The 17,241-nt window shown below is 51.3% G+C and overlaps 1 protein-coding gene across 1 annotated transcript in view; it reads left to right on the top strand.

Annotated features, from left to right (window-relative positions):
• Positions 1-17,241, top strand: part of STT3B (STT3 oligosaccharyltransferase complex catalytic subunit B) — an 872,418-nt gene that overhangs the window by 408,256 nt on the left and 446,921 nt on the right. Inside the window, exon 6 of the mRNA XM_069648801.1 lies at positions 5,441-5,539. Within this exon, the coding sequence (XP_069504902.1) occupies positions 5,441-5,539 (99 nt within the window). The remainder of the gene's footprint in view (positions 1-5,440; positions 5,540-17,241) is intronic.

Raw genomic sequence — 17,241 nt, forward strand, 5'->3', positions numbered from 1 at the left:
GCTGCCCCAAGTAGCATATATGGCTACCTAGGCATGAATGCTCCCAAAGCACCCCTTTTTGCCCCTAGTTTTCTCCCCCAGACATTGCTTAAGAGTAGACTGGTAGCAGCAATATGATTTACTTTTGGCTACACCGCTTTGCCTTTTTACCATTTGGTAGCCTCTTGACCCAAATCAGTGGCAAAAGGGCTACCCATCTGTTTCAAGTTGTGCACCAGACACATTTTGTTTTGAGGTTTTTGTTTGTGCCACATGGAATGGACAAAATGGTTCTGCCTACATAGGTTCTTTGCAGAGCCCACAAAGGTCCCTGCATTACAGATATCTATTTTAAACTTGATGTGGCTCTCCTAAATATTTGGCCAGTCAGTCCTGGCTGTATGGCTGGCAAAATGTCCACTGATTGCTGCGTAGTGCTAAACCTCTCAACTATATGCGCAACTAGTGAGACCCTTGGCCATTCTACTTGACTCCATGGGTGTTGCATATACAAACTATGCAGACACTCAAGTACTTTTACCCCTATCTGGACTCTTATCACCAAGACGCCACAGCCCTTCACAACATCTCTGCCACTATCCAAGCTTGGATGGCAATCAATGGCCTCTGTTTTAACGGGGAGAAGACTGAAATTCTCATCCTGGGCCAGACAAACACATTATCGAAACTAAGCCCCAATACAACAGCTTCAACATGGACAACTCAACCATCTCCGTATCATCTTCTGTCAAGACTCTAGGAGTTCACATTGATGCAAATCTATCGATGAACAAACAAGTCAGCGCCATACTTCATCAGCGTTCAGCACCAAACTCATCAATGCCATTAAACCCTACTTATCCACCCCCAACCGCTTGGCCATAGCTAGAGCAACTATTGGAGCCAAACTAGATTATTCCAACGCCCTTCTAGCTGGCACCTCTGCCAAAAACATTCAGACTGCAAACCCCACAAAACAATGCCCTCAGAGCCGCCATGAGCATCCCTAGAAGAGATCATATATCCCACGCCAGATGTGAAGCACGGTGGCTCCAGGTCAAAGACCGTATTACTCTGAAAATCCTCACCATCACTCACAGGTGCATCAACAAAATCGAACCAGCATACCTATCTGATGCAATAGCAAGGACCACATCCACTCGCCCCACCAGAGCTCAGTACACCAACCAGCTACACATACTACGCATAAAGAGCCACAGCGGGAGGTCGGCTTCTCCTATATTGCACAAAACTCTGGAACTCACTCCCTGCCTCCTGTCATGATGCGTACCCCCGGGCATCAGGACCAAGGCCCTCAGCTCCGGGAGCAGGCATCCAGACATTTGTTTAAACCTCAGCAGCCCCAGCTAGGGGCTGTCTGGGTTCAGTCCTGGCGTTTTAGGCGCCAGGCTCATCATAGAAATCAGGCTCATAGACTTTACTTACCTGATGCAGACCATGCTGCAAAAGAGTCCAAGCCTACATGAGGCCTGGATGGGACTATTTTGTTACAGGGACTATTTTTTACTCAGGCGTGGCTCTAGGGAAATTCTTACCTGGAACTATTTTGGAGGCTATTTAAACCACACCCGAACAGCAGCACATGCTTCACGTTATTCTGCATCCAGCAGCGTGACGCTCACCGTGCCTGCAGCCAGCATCCAGTCTTCTGCCACGCCCACGTGCCTGCAGCCAGCACCCAGTCTTCTGCCACGCCCGCCTAGAATCCAGAGCTCCTAGAATAAAGGAGAAAAGGACAAGGTTAGAAAACTAACTTATTACAAATTCCTCACCTAATTCCGGAACCATTTCATCTCCGGACCTGGAAAGTACATCCGTCCTGCACGCGTCGCTTCGCCAGTTCTCACAGCATCTTTCAATCCGGCACTGTCCATTTCTTCGCCGTAATCCGGCACCTAGAGGACACAAGAAAAAACAAGGTGAGCCAAGGGAATCAACAATTACAACCTCTTACCACCCTAGACTTACCTGATTTACCACCAGTGGTATTATTCCATAACTCTCCACATTTTCATGTGCCGCATCTGTAAAGAGGGAGAAAAACAACACGTTAGCGCATGCAATAGTTACCGGACAGCGTCAGGTAACAGACTCTTACCTGAACGGCAGCAGCAGCTACAAGACCTTCTTCTCACGAACTCAGTTGCAACTTAAGGAAGGGGACAAGAGTGAACATTGGGCACATTGAACTCTTTGAACTTGATACTTACCAATCCCGCCAGGGACTCCAGAGTCCATACTTACCGGAACTCTCCCAATGCCTTCAAACCAGTGAAGTAACTGGTATCTATGCGCCCCTGCAAGACACGCAGGATGGAGAGCTCATCTTTTATGAACATAAGGAAAATACTTCTTCGGGTCCAGCAGACAAGACTAGGCGGGCCAGTCCAGACGGTCATCTTTGCACTATGCATCACGTTGAAGGAGACCGCAGCTGTCCGGGTCCGATCGACACCCCTGTGGGGTCCAGGTGAGCGTAACACCACCCTTAGAGCTCAAACTTCCATCTCTGTCTTCCGCAACAACCTCAAGGCCACTCTCCTCAACTGGACTGCCTCCTCTACTTCTGCCATGTATATTGTAATATAACACAAATGTAATATAACTATTGTAACCTGTATATACTGCTAATGACCATGTAACTAAGCTTTGTACTGTAACAAGTGCCACAATGTCCTCAGGCTGTTGTGCGCTATATAAATACGAATAAAACAAACATCTTAAAACGTATCTCAAAGCTGCTTGAGAGATGGGCATGCCTGAATCTTTGGGCGTGGCTGTGCTGTTGTACTCCTTAGTCTCCTTACCATGGACCAGTGCTTCAGTGCTGTGGAATCTTGCTCAAGCTTTTCCTCAAATCCATCCTGCTCTGACATCCATGCATGTAGCCTTTGGGTGCTTCCTGGACCGTTTTAGAATAAGTCCTGAAGTGGGAGGCTGTGCGGCCTGGCTGGAAACAGTTTTGCTGCTCCTCCAAACCTACTTGCCCCTGCATGAGACCTCCTGTCTCGGACGTCTGCAGCTTCTCCTTTTCGAAACTATTGTTTTGGTCTGTCCTGAAGACCTTTGTCCTTGCCAGAGCCCCATGTGATCTATTAATTACCCTGTTCCCATGCTGCTGTCATGCCCCCCAAGTAGTGGGTTTTCTGATGGGGGTCTTTCGGTGTGGCTGATTTTTTTTTTTTTTTCCTCTGTGCCACACCACAGGACTCTGCTTGCATACCCTGCATGGGTTCGAACTGGCACTTGAAAATGAGCTAGGCTCGACTTCAAGTGATCTCTACAACCATGATTCCTGGGCTTCCTCTACAGCATCTACCTGCCTCAGTCTGCCTCCTCTATTTTTGACCCCGCCCCAATCTCACATTGATCCTTTTCAGGATCTTGGGGCTTTGTGTGCCATCCCTCTTCACAGCCCCTTTCACTACAACAGTTTCTTTCTAGGGCATCTGCTCCTGATCTGCAACAATCCGTCTCGTCATGTCACCCTGGTAGGAATCTGACTCCTTGACATTCTGACTTCTAATTGTTGGGCTTTTTTACCAACATACTCTAGGACAGGGTTGCATTTCCCCTATTTCTGCCCCAGGATTCGGTCCCATTTGCTATTTGGCCTTTCATTTCACCAGCAGCTCTGGCACTAAATGTGACGGAGGCGCGCGCCTTCCAAGTGAGAAGTAGTAGCGGATGCCACTTTATCGGAAGTGGAGGAACATCCTCTCCTGCTGAATAGGCAGTTAGGGGCTTGGAGAGTCGAGGCTCTGGGTTTCAGCTCCCCTGAAAAGCCTGTAGGCATGGAATGTTTAGCAAAGATTAAGCCTAATTTATCTTGGTACAGTTATGGGCCCTAGACAGCAAATTTCATGAATACCTGACTGCATTGACCTGACCTACTTGCTGCCTGTTAGCACAGCCTTGTGGAAAGATATTCATCCCTGTTGTTCTTTGAGCAAAGTGAAAGTGCTGGTTGAGTCTGGCTGGCATAAAGCTATATCCCAGGATGTGCTAGAAGAATTAACCTTGGTTCTTAATTTGGCAAAAGGTACCTCCCTGCAGCAACGCTCAACCGGCAAGGACCTGGCTGATATGCTGCAGGGACTAACCTAGGGCATTGTTGAAATAACACAATTAAAGGTATCTAATCTAAACACTGAAAAGGTCATGGATCTGCTCTTTGATTGCAAAACTTAGTGTGGGCTATAAAATGTAGAAACCTTGTTGGTGAGTAGCAAGGTTTTATTCATAGAATCCTTCTGACAAGTTCGAAGCTTTGAACCTATTCAATATTCCAGGTTCTTAATTGGAATATAACCCGTACACCTAAACAGAACCTCTCCTCCACCACCTTCACTTAGGAAAACATGAAGGAAGGTGTAATTTGTGAAATCCTTTACCTCTACCCACTGATCTTAATTCTGCTGGAACAGATACTTAGCCCCTGCCTAAACTGCAGCTGCTTTATCGGGGCCATCCACTAGACAAATATGTGCTGTCATGAATAGAATTTGCAAATGTATTTCCAAATCCTGGATTCCAAGACTGAAATTCTTTGCTATGCTGTGATCTGATAGTACTAGGAATTGAATACTCTGGTCCTGAAGTATTCCCATAGGGTGCATTATAGCAGTTCAAGTGAGTGGTCTCTAAGACTCTTTATATCTGCAACTTCCCAAGAAGCCACTGATATTAAAATAAAATCCAATGGAAATGACCTTAACATTTATCAACTAAAAGTATTTAACCCGAGTTACCAACTTGACAAGTTTTACAAAAATCGGGGGGAGATGGGGTGGAGGAAGAAATGTTTGTCAGCAGGACCTCCTCCTCCTCCTCCTGCTGCCTGGCTGTAACTACCATAGGGTGGTAAAATTAAGAGGTATGCTTTAACTGCAAAAGAACAGTTCTGCAATGGTGAATGCTGGTGTAAAACGTAGTGTAACTGTTAAGGGTAAATATATCTCTACCTCTGAAGAGTCTGCAATAAATAAAATAATTGCATTTGAACTAATGCAAAATAAATGATGGATAGTTAAACTACAGGCGACGCAGGCCCACTTAGGGTTCCGAGTGACTTCATTGACCACCCAAGCTTCTCTCTTATCTATCGGATATCATTTGAAATCCCTTGGTGGAATATATCCCTTTATTTGATGCCTACCTATGCACAGTCTCAGCTCGCACTCAGCATTGCTAAATATTCTGCCTTATATTTTCCTGCTTGTTTTTTGTACCTGACCGTTGATCTTCGTGAAAATCTGTAGCTTAGCTTTGTGAAAGTCTGCATCAAAGAGTTTTTACCAACCCAAACATGCAAATATTTACTGAATGACTGAGTTTACAAGGGATGTGTGATTGAGCCTATGCCAGACAACGTATGCTCTACACTGTTACCCGTCTTCAAATCAAAACTATTTTTCTGTTTTTCATGTTTTTTTGACAGCTTACAGCACCTTTTACATCGTGGGTTTAATATTATCCATGCAAATACCCTTTGTGGGTTTCCAGCCAATCCGTACAAGTGAACACATGGCAGCTGCAGGTAAAGCAAAGTCTTTATTGATTCGCCTTTTTCTTTAGGCAAAACTGGTCATTATGCAAACTGAATACACTGTATACTCCATTTAACTGCTGTTTGGTGTTAGCAATGCATTTGAATCTGGCGCTTTCATGTGCACATAAGCAAATGAATATTTAGCATTTTCTTTATTGAAAGCACAAAAAGAGAAGTACTTGTTTACCAATGAAATTTTATATTCAGAAGTCTTCTTTCCCTTGGTACTGAAATATTGTAAATACTACGGCGGGAATGTTCTCAAAGCTGGGAGATACGCACACTGCAGTATTTTCATGTAAAATGGTCTGTCTACTTTAGTCATTTATGTGGAAACTACATTGCCCTTTGATAGTATCCTTTGTAACATCCGTTGAAATCATTCGGTTCCCTCTGTTTTACCACCTCAGGAGTACCTCTGGACAGTTGGACCACCTTTCTGTAAATTCTTCCTCTTGTAAATATTGTCATTTGTATTCCTAGAAATGATTTTTTTTTTGCGCTGTCTTTTGTCTTAACATTTCGATTTTCATTGTACCATTAGGTTAATTCTAACTTAGATCCGGACCTTTGTAAAAATGTTCTTGGCCACTGAAATGAATATAGAGCTGAAGGCTTGACTTTATTTATTTTTTAAAAACATTATCTATTGTCCACCAGCTCTCCTCCGACATTGGTGCAGGCTTTATTATGTAATACTTATTCTTTTGTGAGGCGAGCAGCACTCAGCTGCACTGCTCAACACAGCAGGGCTTGCTGAGCAGGCACGCAAGGTTTGCCTCCGACTCTGGTGTGGGCATGGGTGTTGCATGCTGTACTGTGCGCTGGGCCTCTGGTGGCACCTGTGCTTTTGCACTGCATGTGTCCACTGCCCTTGTGACTGTGGCTCGCTATTGTGAATGCTCTTTCGTCTCCGACTTCTGGACGGGTGGACGGTAGTCTGGTGAGTGGACCATCCGTGGTGGCCCTCCCTGCTGCAGATGGCACACTAGCTGGTGCCTTGTTTATCCCGACAGGTGGATTCGAAGTTATGGGATACTCTGAAATCTATGCGGTTCGCAGTGTACTGCAGAATGCCTGCAAGATTGAAAAAGGTTGCGATGCTGGGATTGAGAATGTTGTGACATTTCAGAGAGATGGGGTGGGTTCTCCAGCATGGGGTCTGGCATGGATTCACATGCTCATTAATATTCCCCGTCGTCAGGCTGGGAATCCTCGGTAAAGAAAAAACCAGTATCAGTTTCGTTTCTGATCTGTCTTTCGTAGTAATAACCAATCACTGGTCTCTGCGTCATACTGACCACAGCCAATGACTGCCCTCTACCTAAGCACCGCCTCTGGCAGCCATCTTCAGATTTTTACCGCACGTTCATGTGTTGGGATCCTCGTGCTATTGCTCTCGAGCGTTAGTGCTATTTTTTCGCGCTTTTTCACAAAAACTTCGATTCTTTCGGTCAAAAGAGCCTCAAGCTCCACCGATCCTACATCCGATCAACGGGGACCCGTGTCGGATTCATCTGTGCCCCTCAAGGGTGAAGATTTCGTCGAGCTACACTTCGGAGGACTCCAGAAGCTTCTCAGGCCCGGTCTCGGAGATGGCCCAGGAGAAGGGAAGCTCGACGCCCGGAAAGCTGTTCAGGGCCTGCCCTGGATGCCAGCTGCAGAACGTCTTCAAGGAGGACGAACACTCTTTCTGCCTTTACTGCCTTCATGGGGACAAGACGCACGTGGAGAAGGACTGTGCGTTTTGCGGCAACATGTCGGAACGGACCATGAAGGACCGCCATCAACGTCTCGCCAGCTGGCTGGAGGGTAAGAGCCCGTCTGGCGAGAAGAAGAAGAAATCTGAGCGGTCTTCTAAGACCTTTGAGGGCGCCCCGGCGACGGGGGCCCAACATAAGGCCAAGCACCGCGAGTCCGCTGGCACCGGGAGCGCCGAACGGTCGGGCTCTACGGGCGCCAGGCAGGGCGCACCCTCCCCGGCACCATCAACCACGAGCCAACGCTCTGGGTCGGGTAAGAGGAAGGCCGAGCACCCGGCGAAGCTCCTGGAGAGACCCCGGTCGAGCTCTAAGGCAGAGGAGGAGCGTGGCAGTGCCCCCTCCCTCAAGGATAAGGCGGTGAGCGCACCTAAGGTGGTGAAGGCCTTGATCCATTCGACCAAGCCCTCTATCGAAACGGTCGCGGCGGCCCTGGCCCAGCCTGTGGAGGCTGCACCAGTGGTGGCGGCCTCGGGGCCCAGAATCTCCCTGCCTCCTCGGAGGGAGTCTTCTTTCGTGCCCATCGATAGGACCCCCGTGAAACCCTCCGTGGGGAAGAAGGGGGGGCAGGGCGTCGTCGTAGATTCGGCCTCAACCTCAGAAGAGGAACTGATCGAGGTCTTAAGCCACGGCCTAGGCGTGGAACAAGACCAGCCCGTCGGAATGGGCCCCGACGCAGGTGACGACGACGACATCGTCGAGGATACCGACGGGGCCCCTGCTCGCCCGTCGGATTCCCCTCTGCCAGCGCCGCAAGACAACTCAGCGGCCATTTTGTTGGCTATACAGTCCTTATGCTCCGAGATAAGGACGAGACTACCGTTACCGACGGAGGAACCTCTCCCGTCGGGGGATCCAGAACCGGGACCTTCTGGTGTTCCCCCTACCAAGAAAAGAAGGATCCATCCACCGCCTCCTTTTCAACCGTCGCGCCCCGTCCAGCCCTCCTCCCCGTCCACCCGAGGGGATGATACGGGGACTGACACGGCAGCGACGGGTACGGACGACGAGGCATACGACGAGGATTTTCCATCGTCGCCTCCCACCAGGGCTTCTCCGCCCGACGAGATTGGATCGTTCCACTCAATGATCGCCAGGGCATCCGAGCTTTTCCAACTCTGCCCTGAGGAGAAGAAAAAGGAAGGCTTCCTTTACCAACGGCGCGAGACCAAGAGGAAGACGGTCCTCGCAGTGCCTCTGTTGGACGACATTTGGGATGAGGGCCTTTCCCTCCTCAAGAACCCTTCCACGACGCCAGCGAAAAGAGACCGGTACGAGAAAAAGTACCGGGTCCCGGACTCGGCCCCCCTATGCCTCCGGGCGCAGCCTACCCCGGACTCCGTCGTCTCCGCGGCAGCCAGGAAGAAAGCGGGGGGGGGGGTGCGGCCTCCACGTCGACTTCCCCGCCGGACGGCGAGGGAAAGAAATTGGATGCCATGGGACGCAGAGTCATCTCGTCGGCGGCGACGACGATTAAAGCGGCCAACGCCTTGGCTATCGTGGCCCGCTACGACAGGGAACTCTGGTACAAGATAGCTCCCCTGCTGGATTTTCTGCCGGACGACAAGAGGGCGGAGGCCCTTGAGATCCTGCAGGAAGGTGAGGTGGCCTCGGACCACGCCATCACCGTGGCGACGGACATCGCCGACACTGGGTTCCGCCAGATGGGCAACGGCGTTTGCCTTCGACGTCGCGGATGGCTCAAGGCTACGGACTTTCGGCAGGACGTCCAGACCAGGGTCCTGGACATGCCCTTCGACGGGAACAACCTGTTTGGGAAGACAGTGGACGATTCCCTTCAGGCCATCAAGGCGGATACTGAGACGGCCCGGGCCCTTGGAGTACTGCAGCAACGGCGGACGCCCTTTCGGAGCGGCGGAGGCAAGGGCGCCTCCAAAGGTTCCGGCGGCGGTTTCGCTTCCTACCGTCAAGCGGCCCGCTCGTCGTCGCAAGAGGCCTACAGAGGACGAGGCAAGTCTGGCGGACCCCGCCGTCGTCGCCAAGGAGGCCAAGGCGGCAAGGCCGCGTCCAAGCAGGATTGAACCGGCCGTGGGGTCGGGCCCCCACCGAAGCACCCCGGTGGGAGGCCGGCTGGCGGGCTTCGTCAGCGTGTGGGAGTCCATCTCCACCGACCGTTGGGTGCTGGACGCCCTGGCCCGGGGCCACGCGCTCGAGTTTCAAAGAAGGTGCCCGCGCGTCCCCCCCGTGGCCAGGAAAGAACTTCACGTCCCTCAACTTCTCCTGGAGGTAAAGGCGATGCTCAGAAAGGGCGCCATCGAACTCGTCCCAAAGAGGCTTCGGGGCTCCGGAGTCTACTCGCGTTACTTCCTCGTGAAGAAGAAGACGGGAGGATGGCGCCCCATCCTGGACCTGCGACGCCTGAACAAGTTCATCAAGGCGCAGAAGTTCCGGATGGTCACCCTCCAGCACGTCCTGGGTCAGCTGGAGGAAGGAGACTTCCTATCGTCGTTGGATTTGGAGGATGCCTACTTCCACATTCCCATCCTAAAGGGGCACCGAAAATTCCTCAGATTCGTGGTCCAAGGGCGTCATTACCAGTTCAAAGCCCTTCCCTTCGGACTGCGGTCGGCACCCAGGGTTTTCACCAAGTGCCTCGCACCGGTGGCGGCGCAGCTGCGCCGCGAGGGGATTCACGTCTACCCCTACCTGGACGACTGGCTCATCCGCGCCAAGACGAGGGAGCTCGCCGTGGTCCACACGGCAAGGACCGTCCAACTCCTCACGGACCTGGGATTCTCCGTGAACTACGCCAAATCCCACCTGGTGCCCGCGCAAGTCGCACTGTTTCTGGGAGCGAGGCTCGACACAGTGTCCCTTCTGGCCTCCCCGTCGGAGGAGAGGACCAGGACCATCTTGGGCAAGGTGCAACGGATGTTGGTGGCCGACGCGGCCAAGGTGAGGTCCATCAAGTCCCTCCTCGGGATGATGTCTTCCTGCATCTACCTCATTCCCATGTGCAGGCTCCGGATGCGCCCGTTGCAAGAGTTCCTGGATGCGCGCTGGATCCAGACGACTGGCAGCTTCGAGGAAAGGATCAAGCTCGACGAGAGTTTCCGACGAGCGATACGGTGGTGGGGCACCCGCGCGCATCTGACGGCGGGCATGGACTTCCAGACCCCAGCCCACCAGGTGACTGTGACCACGGATGCCTCCCTAGAAGGGTGGGGAGCGCACACCGAAAATCTGCACGCAAGGGGACTCTGGCTCCCGACGGAGAAGTCCCTGCATATCAACGTCCTGGAGCTCCGTGCAGTGTTTTGGGCCCTCAGGTCCTTCCTTCCGTCCCTCAAGGGCAAGGTGGTGAGGATCTTCACCGACAACACCACCACCATGTTTTACATCAGGAAACAGGGCGGAACCAGGTCCCCAGCGCTGTCCAAGGAGGCGCAGGACCTGTGGCATTGGGCCGTCGCCCAAGGGATTCTTCTGGTGCCGTTTCATCTGGCAGGGATAAAAAACACCATCGCCGACTCACTCAGCAGGGAGCTGCGCTCGTGCCACGAGTGGGAACTACGGCAGGATCTGGTGGATCGCCTCTTCCGACGGTGGGGCACACCCCAGATCGACCTGTTCGCGACGGCGACGAACTCCAAGTGCCGGAGGTTCGCCAGCAGGTTTCCCCAGACGAGGAGCATGGGCGATGCTTTCTCGTTCCCCTGGGAGGGCCTGTTCCTCTACGCGTTCCCTCCCTTGCCTCTGCTAATCCGGCTCGTCAACCAGCTCAAGAGGTCACGGTGCAGGATGATCCTCGTCGCACCTGCGTGGCCGAGGCAGATATGGTTCCCGGACCTTCTGGACTTGTCGGCGTCCCCGCCAATCAAGCTGCCGGCGGACGCGGATCTACTCTCCAGGGAAGGAGGCGCCATCCTCCACCACGACCCGAAGTCGCTGAACTTGCAGGCCTGGCTCCTGCAGCGCTAGAGTTTGGAGGATACGACATACCGGCCGATTGCAGAGAGGTTCTTGCAAAGGCCAGGGCGTCCTCGACTCTTAAATGCTACGGACACAAATGGAAGAGGTTCTCTGTCTGGTGCCACGCACAGAAGATTAACCCTCTACGGATTACGGCTCCCCAAGTGCTGCCGTACCTGCTGACGCTGGCCAAAGCTGGTCTGGCACACGCGTCCATCAAGATTCATCTTGCTGCGATCTCCCGATACACCAGAACCACGGGCCGGACGTCCTTGTGGTCTCATCGTCTGGTGAAAGAGTTCATGAAGGGACTGTTCAGATCGTTCCCGCCGGTGAAGGCTCCGGCCCCGGCGTGGGAGCTCAACGTGGTGCTGACCAAACTCATGGGACCTCCGTTCGAGCCTCTGCACTCGGCCCCGTTGAAGTTTCTATCGTGGAAAACAGCTTTTCTCGTGGCCATCACCTCCGCACGACGAGTGGGAGAGATCCAGGCCCTTTCCTGCAAGGCCCCGTACTTGACTTTCCACGACACGAGGGTAGTGCTCAGGACGCACCCCTCCTTCATGCCCAAGGTACCGTCGGACTTTCATCTCAACGAACCCTTGGTGTTACCTGTGTTCTTCCCGTCGCCTTCGTCGCCGGCTGAGAGGACTTTGCACTCGCTGGATGTAGCTAGAGCGCTGAAGTTCTACGTGGACCGCACGAAAGGTTTTCGGAAGACGTCACAACTCTTTGTGAACTTTGGACCTGTCAATCAGGGGAAGGCTCTCTCGAAGGCTTCCATCTCCAGATGGCTCTCCGGCTGTATCATGTACTGTCACCGGTTGGCAAACCGACCGCTGCCTGGCCGTCCGAGAGCCCATTCCACCAGAGCGATCGCAGCTACCACGGCGTTCCTATCTGGTGTGCCCCTGCTGGACATATGCAGGGCTGCTACGTGGAGGTCGACGCACACCTTCACGAAATTCTACTGCGTCGACCGGGATTCCAGGGAGGAGTCCAGGGTCGGCCAAGCAGTGCTGCGCAACCTGTTCGCCTGAGGTGAGCCTGGTGAGGAGGTAAGATGCTTAATGTTGAGTTGATGTGATGCTTAATGTTGAGCCTTTGCCACCTCCCGTGGTTGTGCATGTGTGTACTGCTATGTATTCTTTATTCATGAGCATGTGAATCCATGCCAGACCCCATGCTGGAGAAGGAACAAGTTACTTACCTGTAACTGTTGTTCTCCAGCGTGGGTCTGGCATGGATTCACATGCGAACCCTCCCGCCTACCCCTCTGCGGCTCTTCACTTGGTCATACTGCCACTTCACGTGCTTCCAAATCTGAAGATGGCTGCCAGAGGCGGTGCTTAGGTAGAGGGCAGTCATGGGCTGTGGTCAGTATGACGCAGAGACCAGTGATTGGTTATTACTACGAAAGACAGATCAGAAACGAAACTGATACTGGTTTTTTCTTTACCGAGGATTCCCAGCCTGACGACGGGGAATATTCATGAGCATGTGAATCCATGCCAGACCCACGCTGGAGAACAACAGTTACAGGTAAGTAACTTGTTCCTTATGTGTATTTCATATCATGGGTTGACTCCGATGCCCAGGCAATTTGAATGACACTTTAAAAAAAACTTTTATGGGATGCCCTGTGGGTTTCGGTCGACTGAAGAGGATTTTATGGGTAGGTACAATATTGGGTCAAGTTAGTATTTACCAATAATAGGCGAATGAATGTCCTTGGTCAGCATGGTACTGCAGTACTAAGTATATGACAATTACGTTATGGAAGGTTGTATTATGCAGGTTTGTAAAGCGCTACCTTCCCCTGCAGGGGGTTTCTTGGTGCTGCACCCGTTGCCTCCGGTCAAATGAAGAGCCAAGTCTTGATAAATGGGCGTCACTGTTTGTGCTGTTCAAGAGGTTGTTTCTCAGCAGGTGCCAGGGCAAGAAGGCACGTGGCATGCGCTCCTCCTGTTTATTCTGTGATGTTGGTATTGAAAGGGTGATTGAAAGTGACTGTGATGGGTGTGGGGGGGGCTTTTTGAAGGTGTCACGCTCACTCACCAACTTCCTGAGTAAACCTCTCATCCCGGCTGGGGCTCTTCAAGCACTCTGTTTATTTCATGGACCCACAGACAGCCCGACTCCCTAGGCATGGGCATTCTGGGCAGTGGCACACAGAGCCTGGCTGTTAAGGTGGGCTACAGAGCCGCCAGTGCCTGCCCAAGTCACATTATTTTAAAGTGGGGTTGTGCTGCTTCTGTTTGTCAGTGTGAGGCTATGGTGTCCCCTACGATGCTCTTCAGACAAATATACCCCACTCCCAGCGGCCATCAAAAACTGCAGGACCTCAGTTTCTTTCATATAGCAGAGCTTTTAAAGTATGACTGATTTACAAGTGATGGCCCATTTAAGAGAGCATTGTGTTAACGTTTCCGTGTTAAAAAATGCAAAGGGTCATTTTTATTCTAGTTTTTGGGAGACCCCTCCCCCCATAAAAAACGTTAGTATTTGTGACATTTTACATAGTTATTTTAGCATTGGTTTTTCAATTTTTTTTTCATTTTATTTTCGAATTAATTACTTTTTCTATTATGTATGTGATTTCGACATTTTTGAATTAGACATTGCTTTTTTGAATTTTTTGCTGTTAGTTTTTTTTTTTCGACATTTTGACTATAAACCAGAATTTAGTTATATAGCGCCAATAACTCACAGGCATTGAGGCTTACAAACACTTTAGTTGCTTACGGAAGAGAACAGGATTCGATTCCTGACACCGGAGAGCCGGAAGGTTCTTCCATGCTCTGTATGCTATAGTGGTGAATGCTCGTCTATTGGCCAGGATACGTCTGACTTTGTTACACGTGAGGAGGATCCACCCAGAGGATCTAAGTTCTACTAGGTTCATATTACTTCACTGTCTCTGCTAGGTAGCATGGTGAAATCCCATATACACACTTATGTGCAAGGGTAAGTTCCTTAGACTGAATTCGGGATGCCACCGGAAGCCAGTGCAATTCTTTGCAAAGTTCTATGAACGAGTTGTGTGGTCGTTTTTTTCACAATGTGGATGGGATCGTTCTGCAGTGCCTGTAGGCTTCGAATGCTAGCTTTATCGGCTCCTCCCAACAAGGCATTGCAGTAATCTATTCGGGGCAAGATGGCACGTGAGGGTGGTGCAGTTTTCTTATGAGAGAGAGATAAACAGTCTAATCTGTCTCAATTTCATATGAAAGCGGGTGTTCTTCTTTACATGATTGACATGGGCCTCTGCACATAAGGAGGCCTCCAAAATGACTCAAGGTTTTTTTTTTAAATCGTATTTTATTAATTTATGCATGTTATAACATCACAAAGCATATTTGAGGACAAAATAGCAAAAGAACCAATCATAACACGTCCCCACCGCTACCCTCCTCCCCCCACTCTCCTCCAGTTCAAGTTCTCATTTCGTGCTTGGGGTTCTAGAAGAGCATAGCGGTGTTGTCGTAATGTGTTACTTAGCATGCCAAAGTCATGAGCCCAGTTTCAGAAAGTTCACATTCGAGGCAGTGGGCAGCTGCCTATATCCCCTGAGAGAGGGGCCCCCGGGCGGGGTGTGTCACACTAGGCGGGGCGTCCGTATTTATCAAAAAAGGGCAGCCATTTCTCTTCAATATTCGACTTAGACTCGTCAAGTATATGCGTTAGGAATTCCATATCGTAGATGGCTCGCGCTTTGGTTACCCATACTGTTTCCTCCGGCATTCCGGGGCTTTTCCATTTTTGCGCGAGACATCACCTGGCCGCCACCAGCATAGTCTGCAGCATATGGTCTTGGGTGTCCTCCTGGCCATCTCTGGAGTCTATTCCGAAGAGAAGCCAGTGGCAAAAAGTTTGTTCAACCCCGTCAACTCTTTTAATCCAAGTTAACACCTCTCCCCAATATTTTTGGACCGCTGGGCTCCCCCACCACATATGGATATAGTCCCCCCCCCCCCCCCCCCCCCCCCCCCTCGCGGTCTTGCATTTCCAACAGTGTGGATCATATCCCGGGCTCATTCTAGCAATTCTCTGTGGGGGGTAGTGCCATCGATGGAGAACTTTGAGTGCTTCGTGACGATATTGGAGTGAGGCCATGGATCTGTTAGCCCTCCTGCACATTTCTGTCCATCTTTCATCATCGATTTCCGCTCCCAGGTCCCTTCCCCATTGTGTGCGTGCCGGTGGTGGGTCTCTTGGGACGGAAAACAAGGAGTTTATAGAGGCGAGATATTATCCACTTGGAGCCCCTGGCGGAGAGGGGAAGTTTCTCAAAGTCTGTAAGGTCCCTCCTGAGGGTATCCCCCCATGATGGTTCAGTGAGAACTCCCTTAAGTTGGAGATAATGGAAGGGAGAGAGGGTACCTATTCCCAGGGCTTCCTCCAGATCACTCAGCGGTAGGAACGTGCCCCCCACCCAGAGGTGGCCGGTCTTGCTAAGGCCGGCCTCGAACCTCTTTTGGTATGCCGCTGGTTCTGCTATCTTGGCTAAAAAGTGGGGGGCCCAGATGCAGCTCAGTGGGGAGGGCCAGGTCGTAAGCCAGCGATAGTAACCTCCCTCCCGCCATAGGGACCACAGTACCTTCAAGACTGAGTGGTTCAGGACACTTCTAGGGATGTTTTTCCTGGGGACCCAGAGCCACTCTTCTATTGTGACAGGCGCGAGAACCTGATTGTCCATGGCCACCCATTGTTTTTCTGTACCGGGGGTAAAGTGGTCGGGCAGGATCCTTAGCTGGGAGGCCCTGTGGTATGTTTCCAAGTCGGGATATCCTACCCCGCCGTACCCCGCCGTCGTCCTTCAATCTGGTTAGCACCTCATAAGAGATCCTATGTTTTTTGCCCGACCAGAGTAAATTGAGAAGGACCTGCTTAGTTTCCGTGAAAAATGTTTTAGGGATCCGCACCGGGAGCATTTGGAAGAGAAATAGGAACTTGGGGAGAACAACCATTTTTATAAGATTAAGGCGTGCCATCCAGGAGAGACCAGACCCTGCCCACCTTTCCACGTCTTTTCTGATTGCTGCCCAGGGGGGGGGGGGGGGAGTTGGCTGAGTATAAGTCTTCAGGGTTACGCGTCACTTGGACCCCCAGATATCGGAATCCCTCCTCCCGTGAAGTGAAGGGGAGCCCTTTCACATAGGCTACCTCTGAGTCTGATAGATTTCCCCCTGTAAATGCCACCGACTTCTCAAGGTTAACCTTGTATCCTGATAGTTCCCCGTAACGTGAGAGACCCTGTAGCATCTTGGGGACCTTCAGGGACGGCTTCGTAATGTACAGCAGTGCATCGTCTGCGAAAATGCAGATTTTGCAATGTGTATCTCCTATCTGTAACCCCCTTATGGCCTTATCGTTGCGGACCGAGATCGGTCATGGTTCCATTACAAGTGCGTAAATTAACGGGGACAGTGGGCAGCCCTGTCGTGTACCACGCTCAAGGGGAATCCTCTCGACTCCATTCCATTGGTTACTACTCTGGCGGAGGGAGAGGAGTAAAGTGCAGACATCCAGCCAAGCCACCTCGGGCCCATGCCCATAGTCGCGAAAACCTCCCCCATGAAAGCCCAGCTGACCCTGTCGAGGGCCAGTAGGAGTGCGCCCTCCTCCCGAACCGCCTTGGAGGTGAGCACATGGATAGTCTTCCGCATGTTATCAGAGCCCTGTCTATTTAGGACGAATCCCGCTAGGTCGGGGTGTATCAAGCGAGGAAGGCAGTGTTCCAGTCTGGAGGCCAAGATTCTTGCAAAGATCTTGGCGTCCAAGTTTAGGAGCGAGATAGGTCTATAGGACCCACATTCCATCTGGTCCTTGCCGGGTTTAGGTATTAGTGATGAGGGCCTGTAGGAACGTCGGCGGAATTGAATCTCGGCTTCTGATTTGGTTGAATAGTTTAGCTAATGGCTTTAGCAGGACAGATTGGGTCTGCTTATAGAAGTCCGCCGTGTAGCCATCACCCCCCCCCTGGTGCCTTGCCCA

This window comes from Ambystoma mexicanum, chromosome 2q, assembly GCF_040938575.1.
Source record: "Ambystoma mexicanum isolate Mex_15411 chromosome 2q, UKY_AmexF1_1, whole genome shotgun sequence".
Classification (NCBI taxonomy): Eukaryota; Metazoa; Chordata; class Amphibia; order Caudata; family Ambystomatidae; genus Ambystoma; species Ambystoma mexicanum.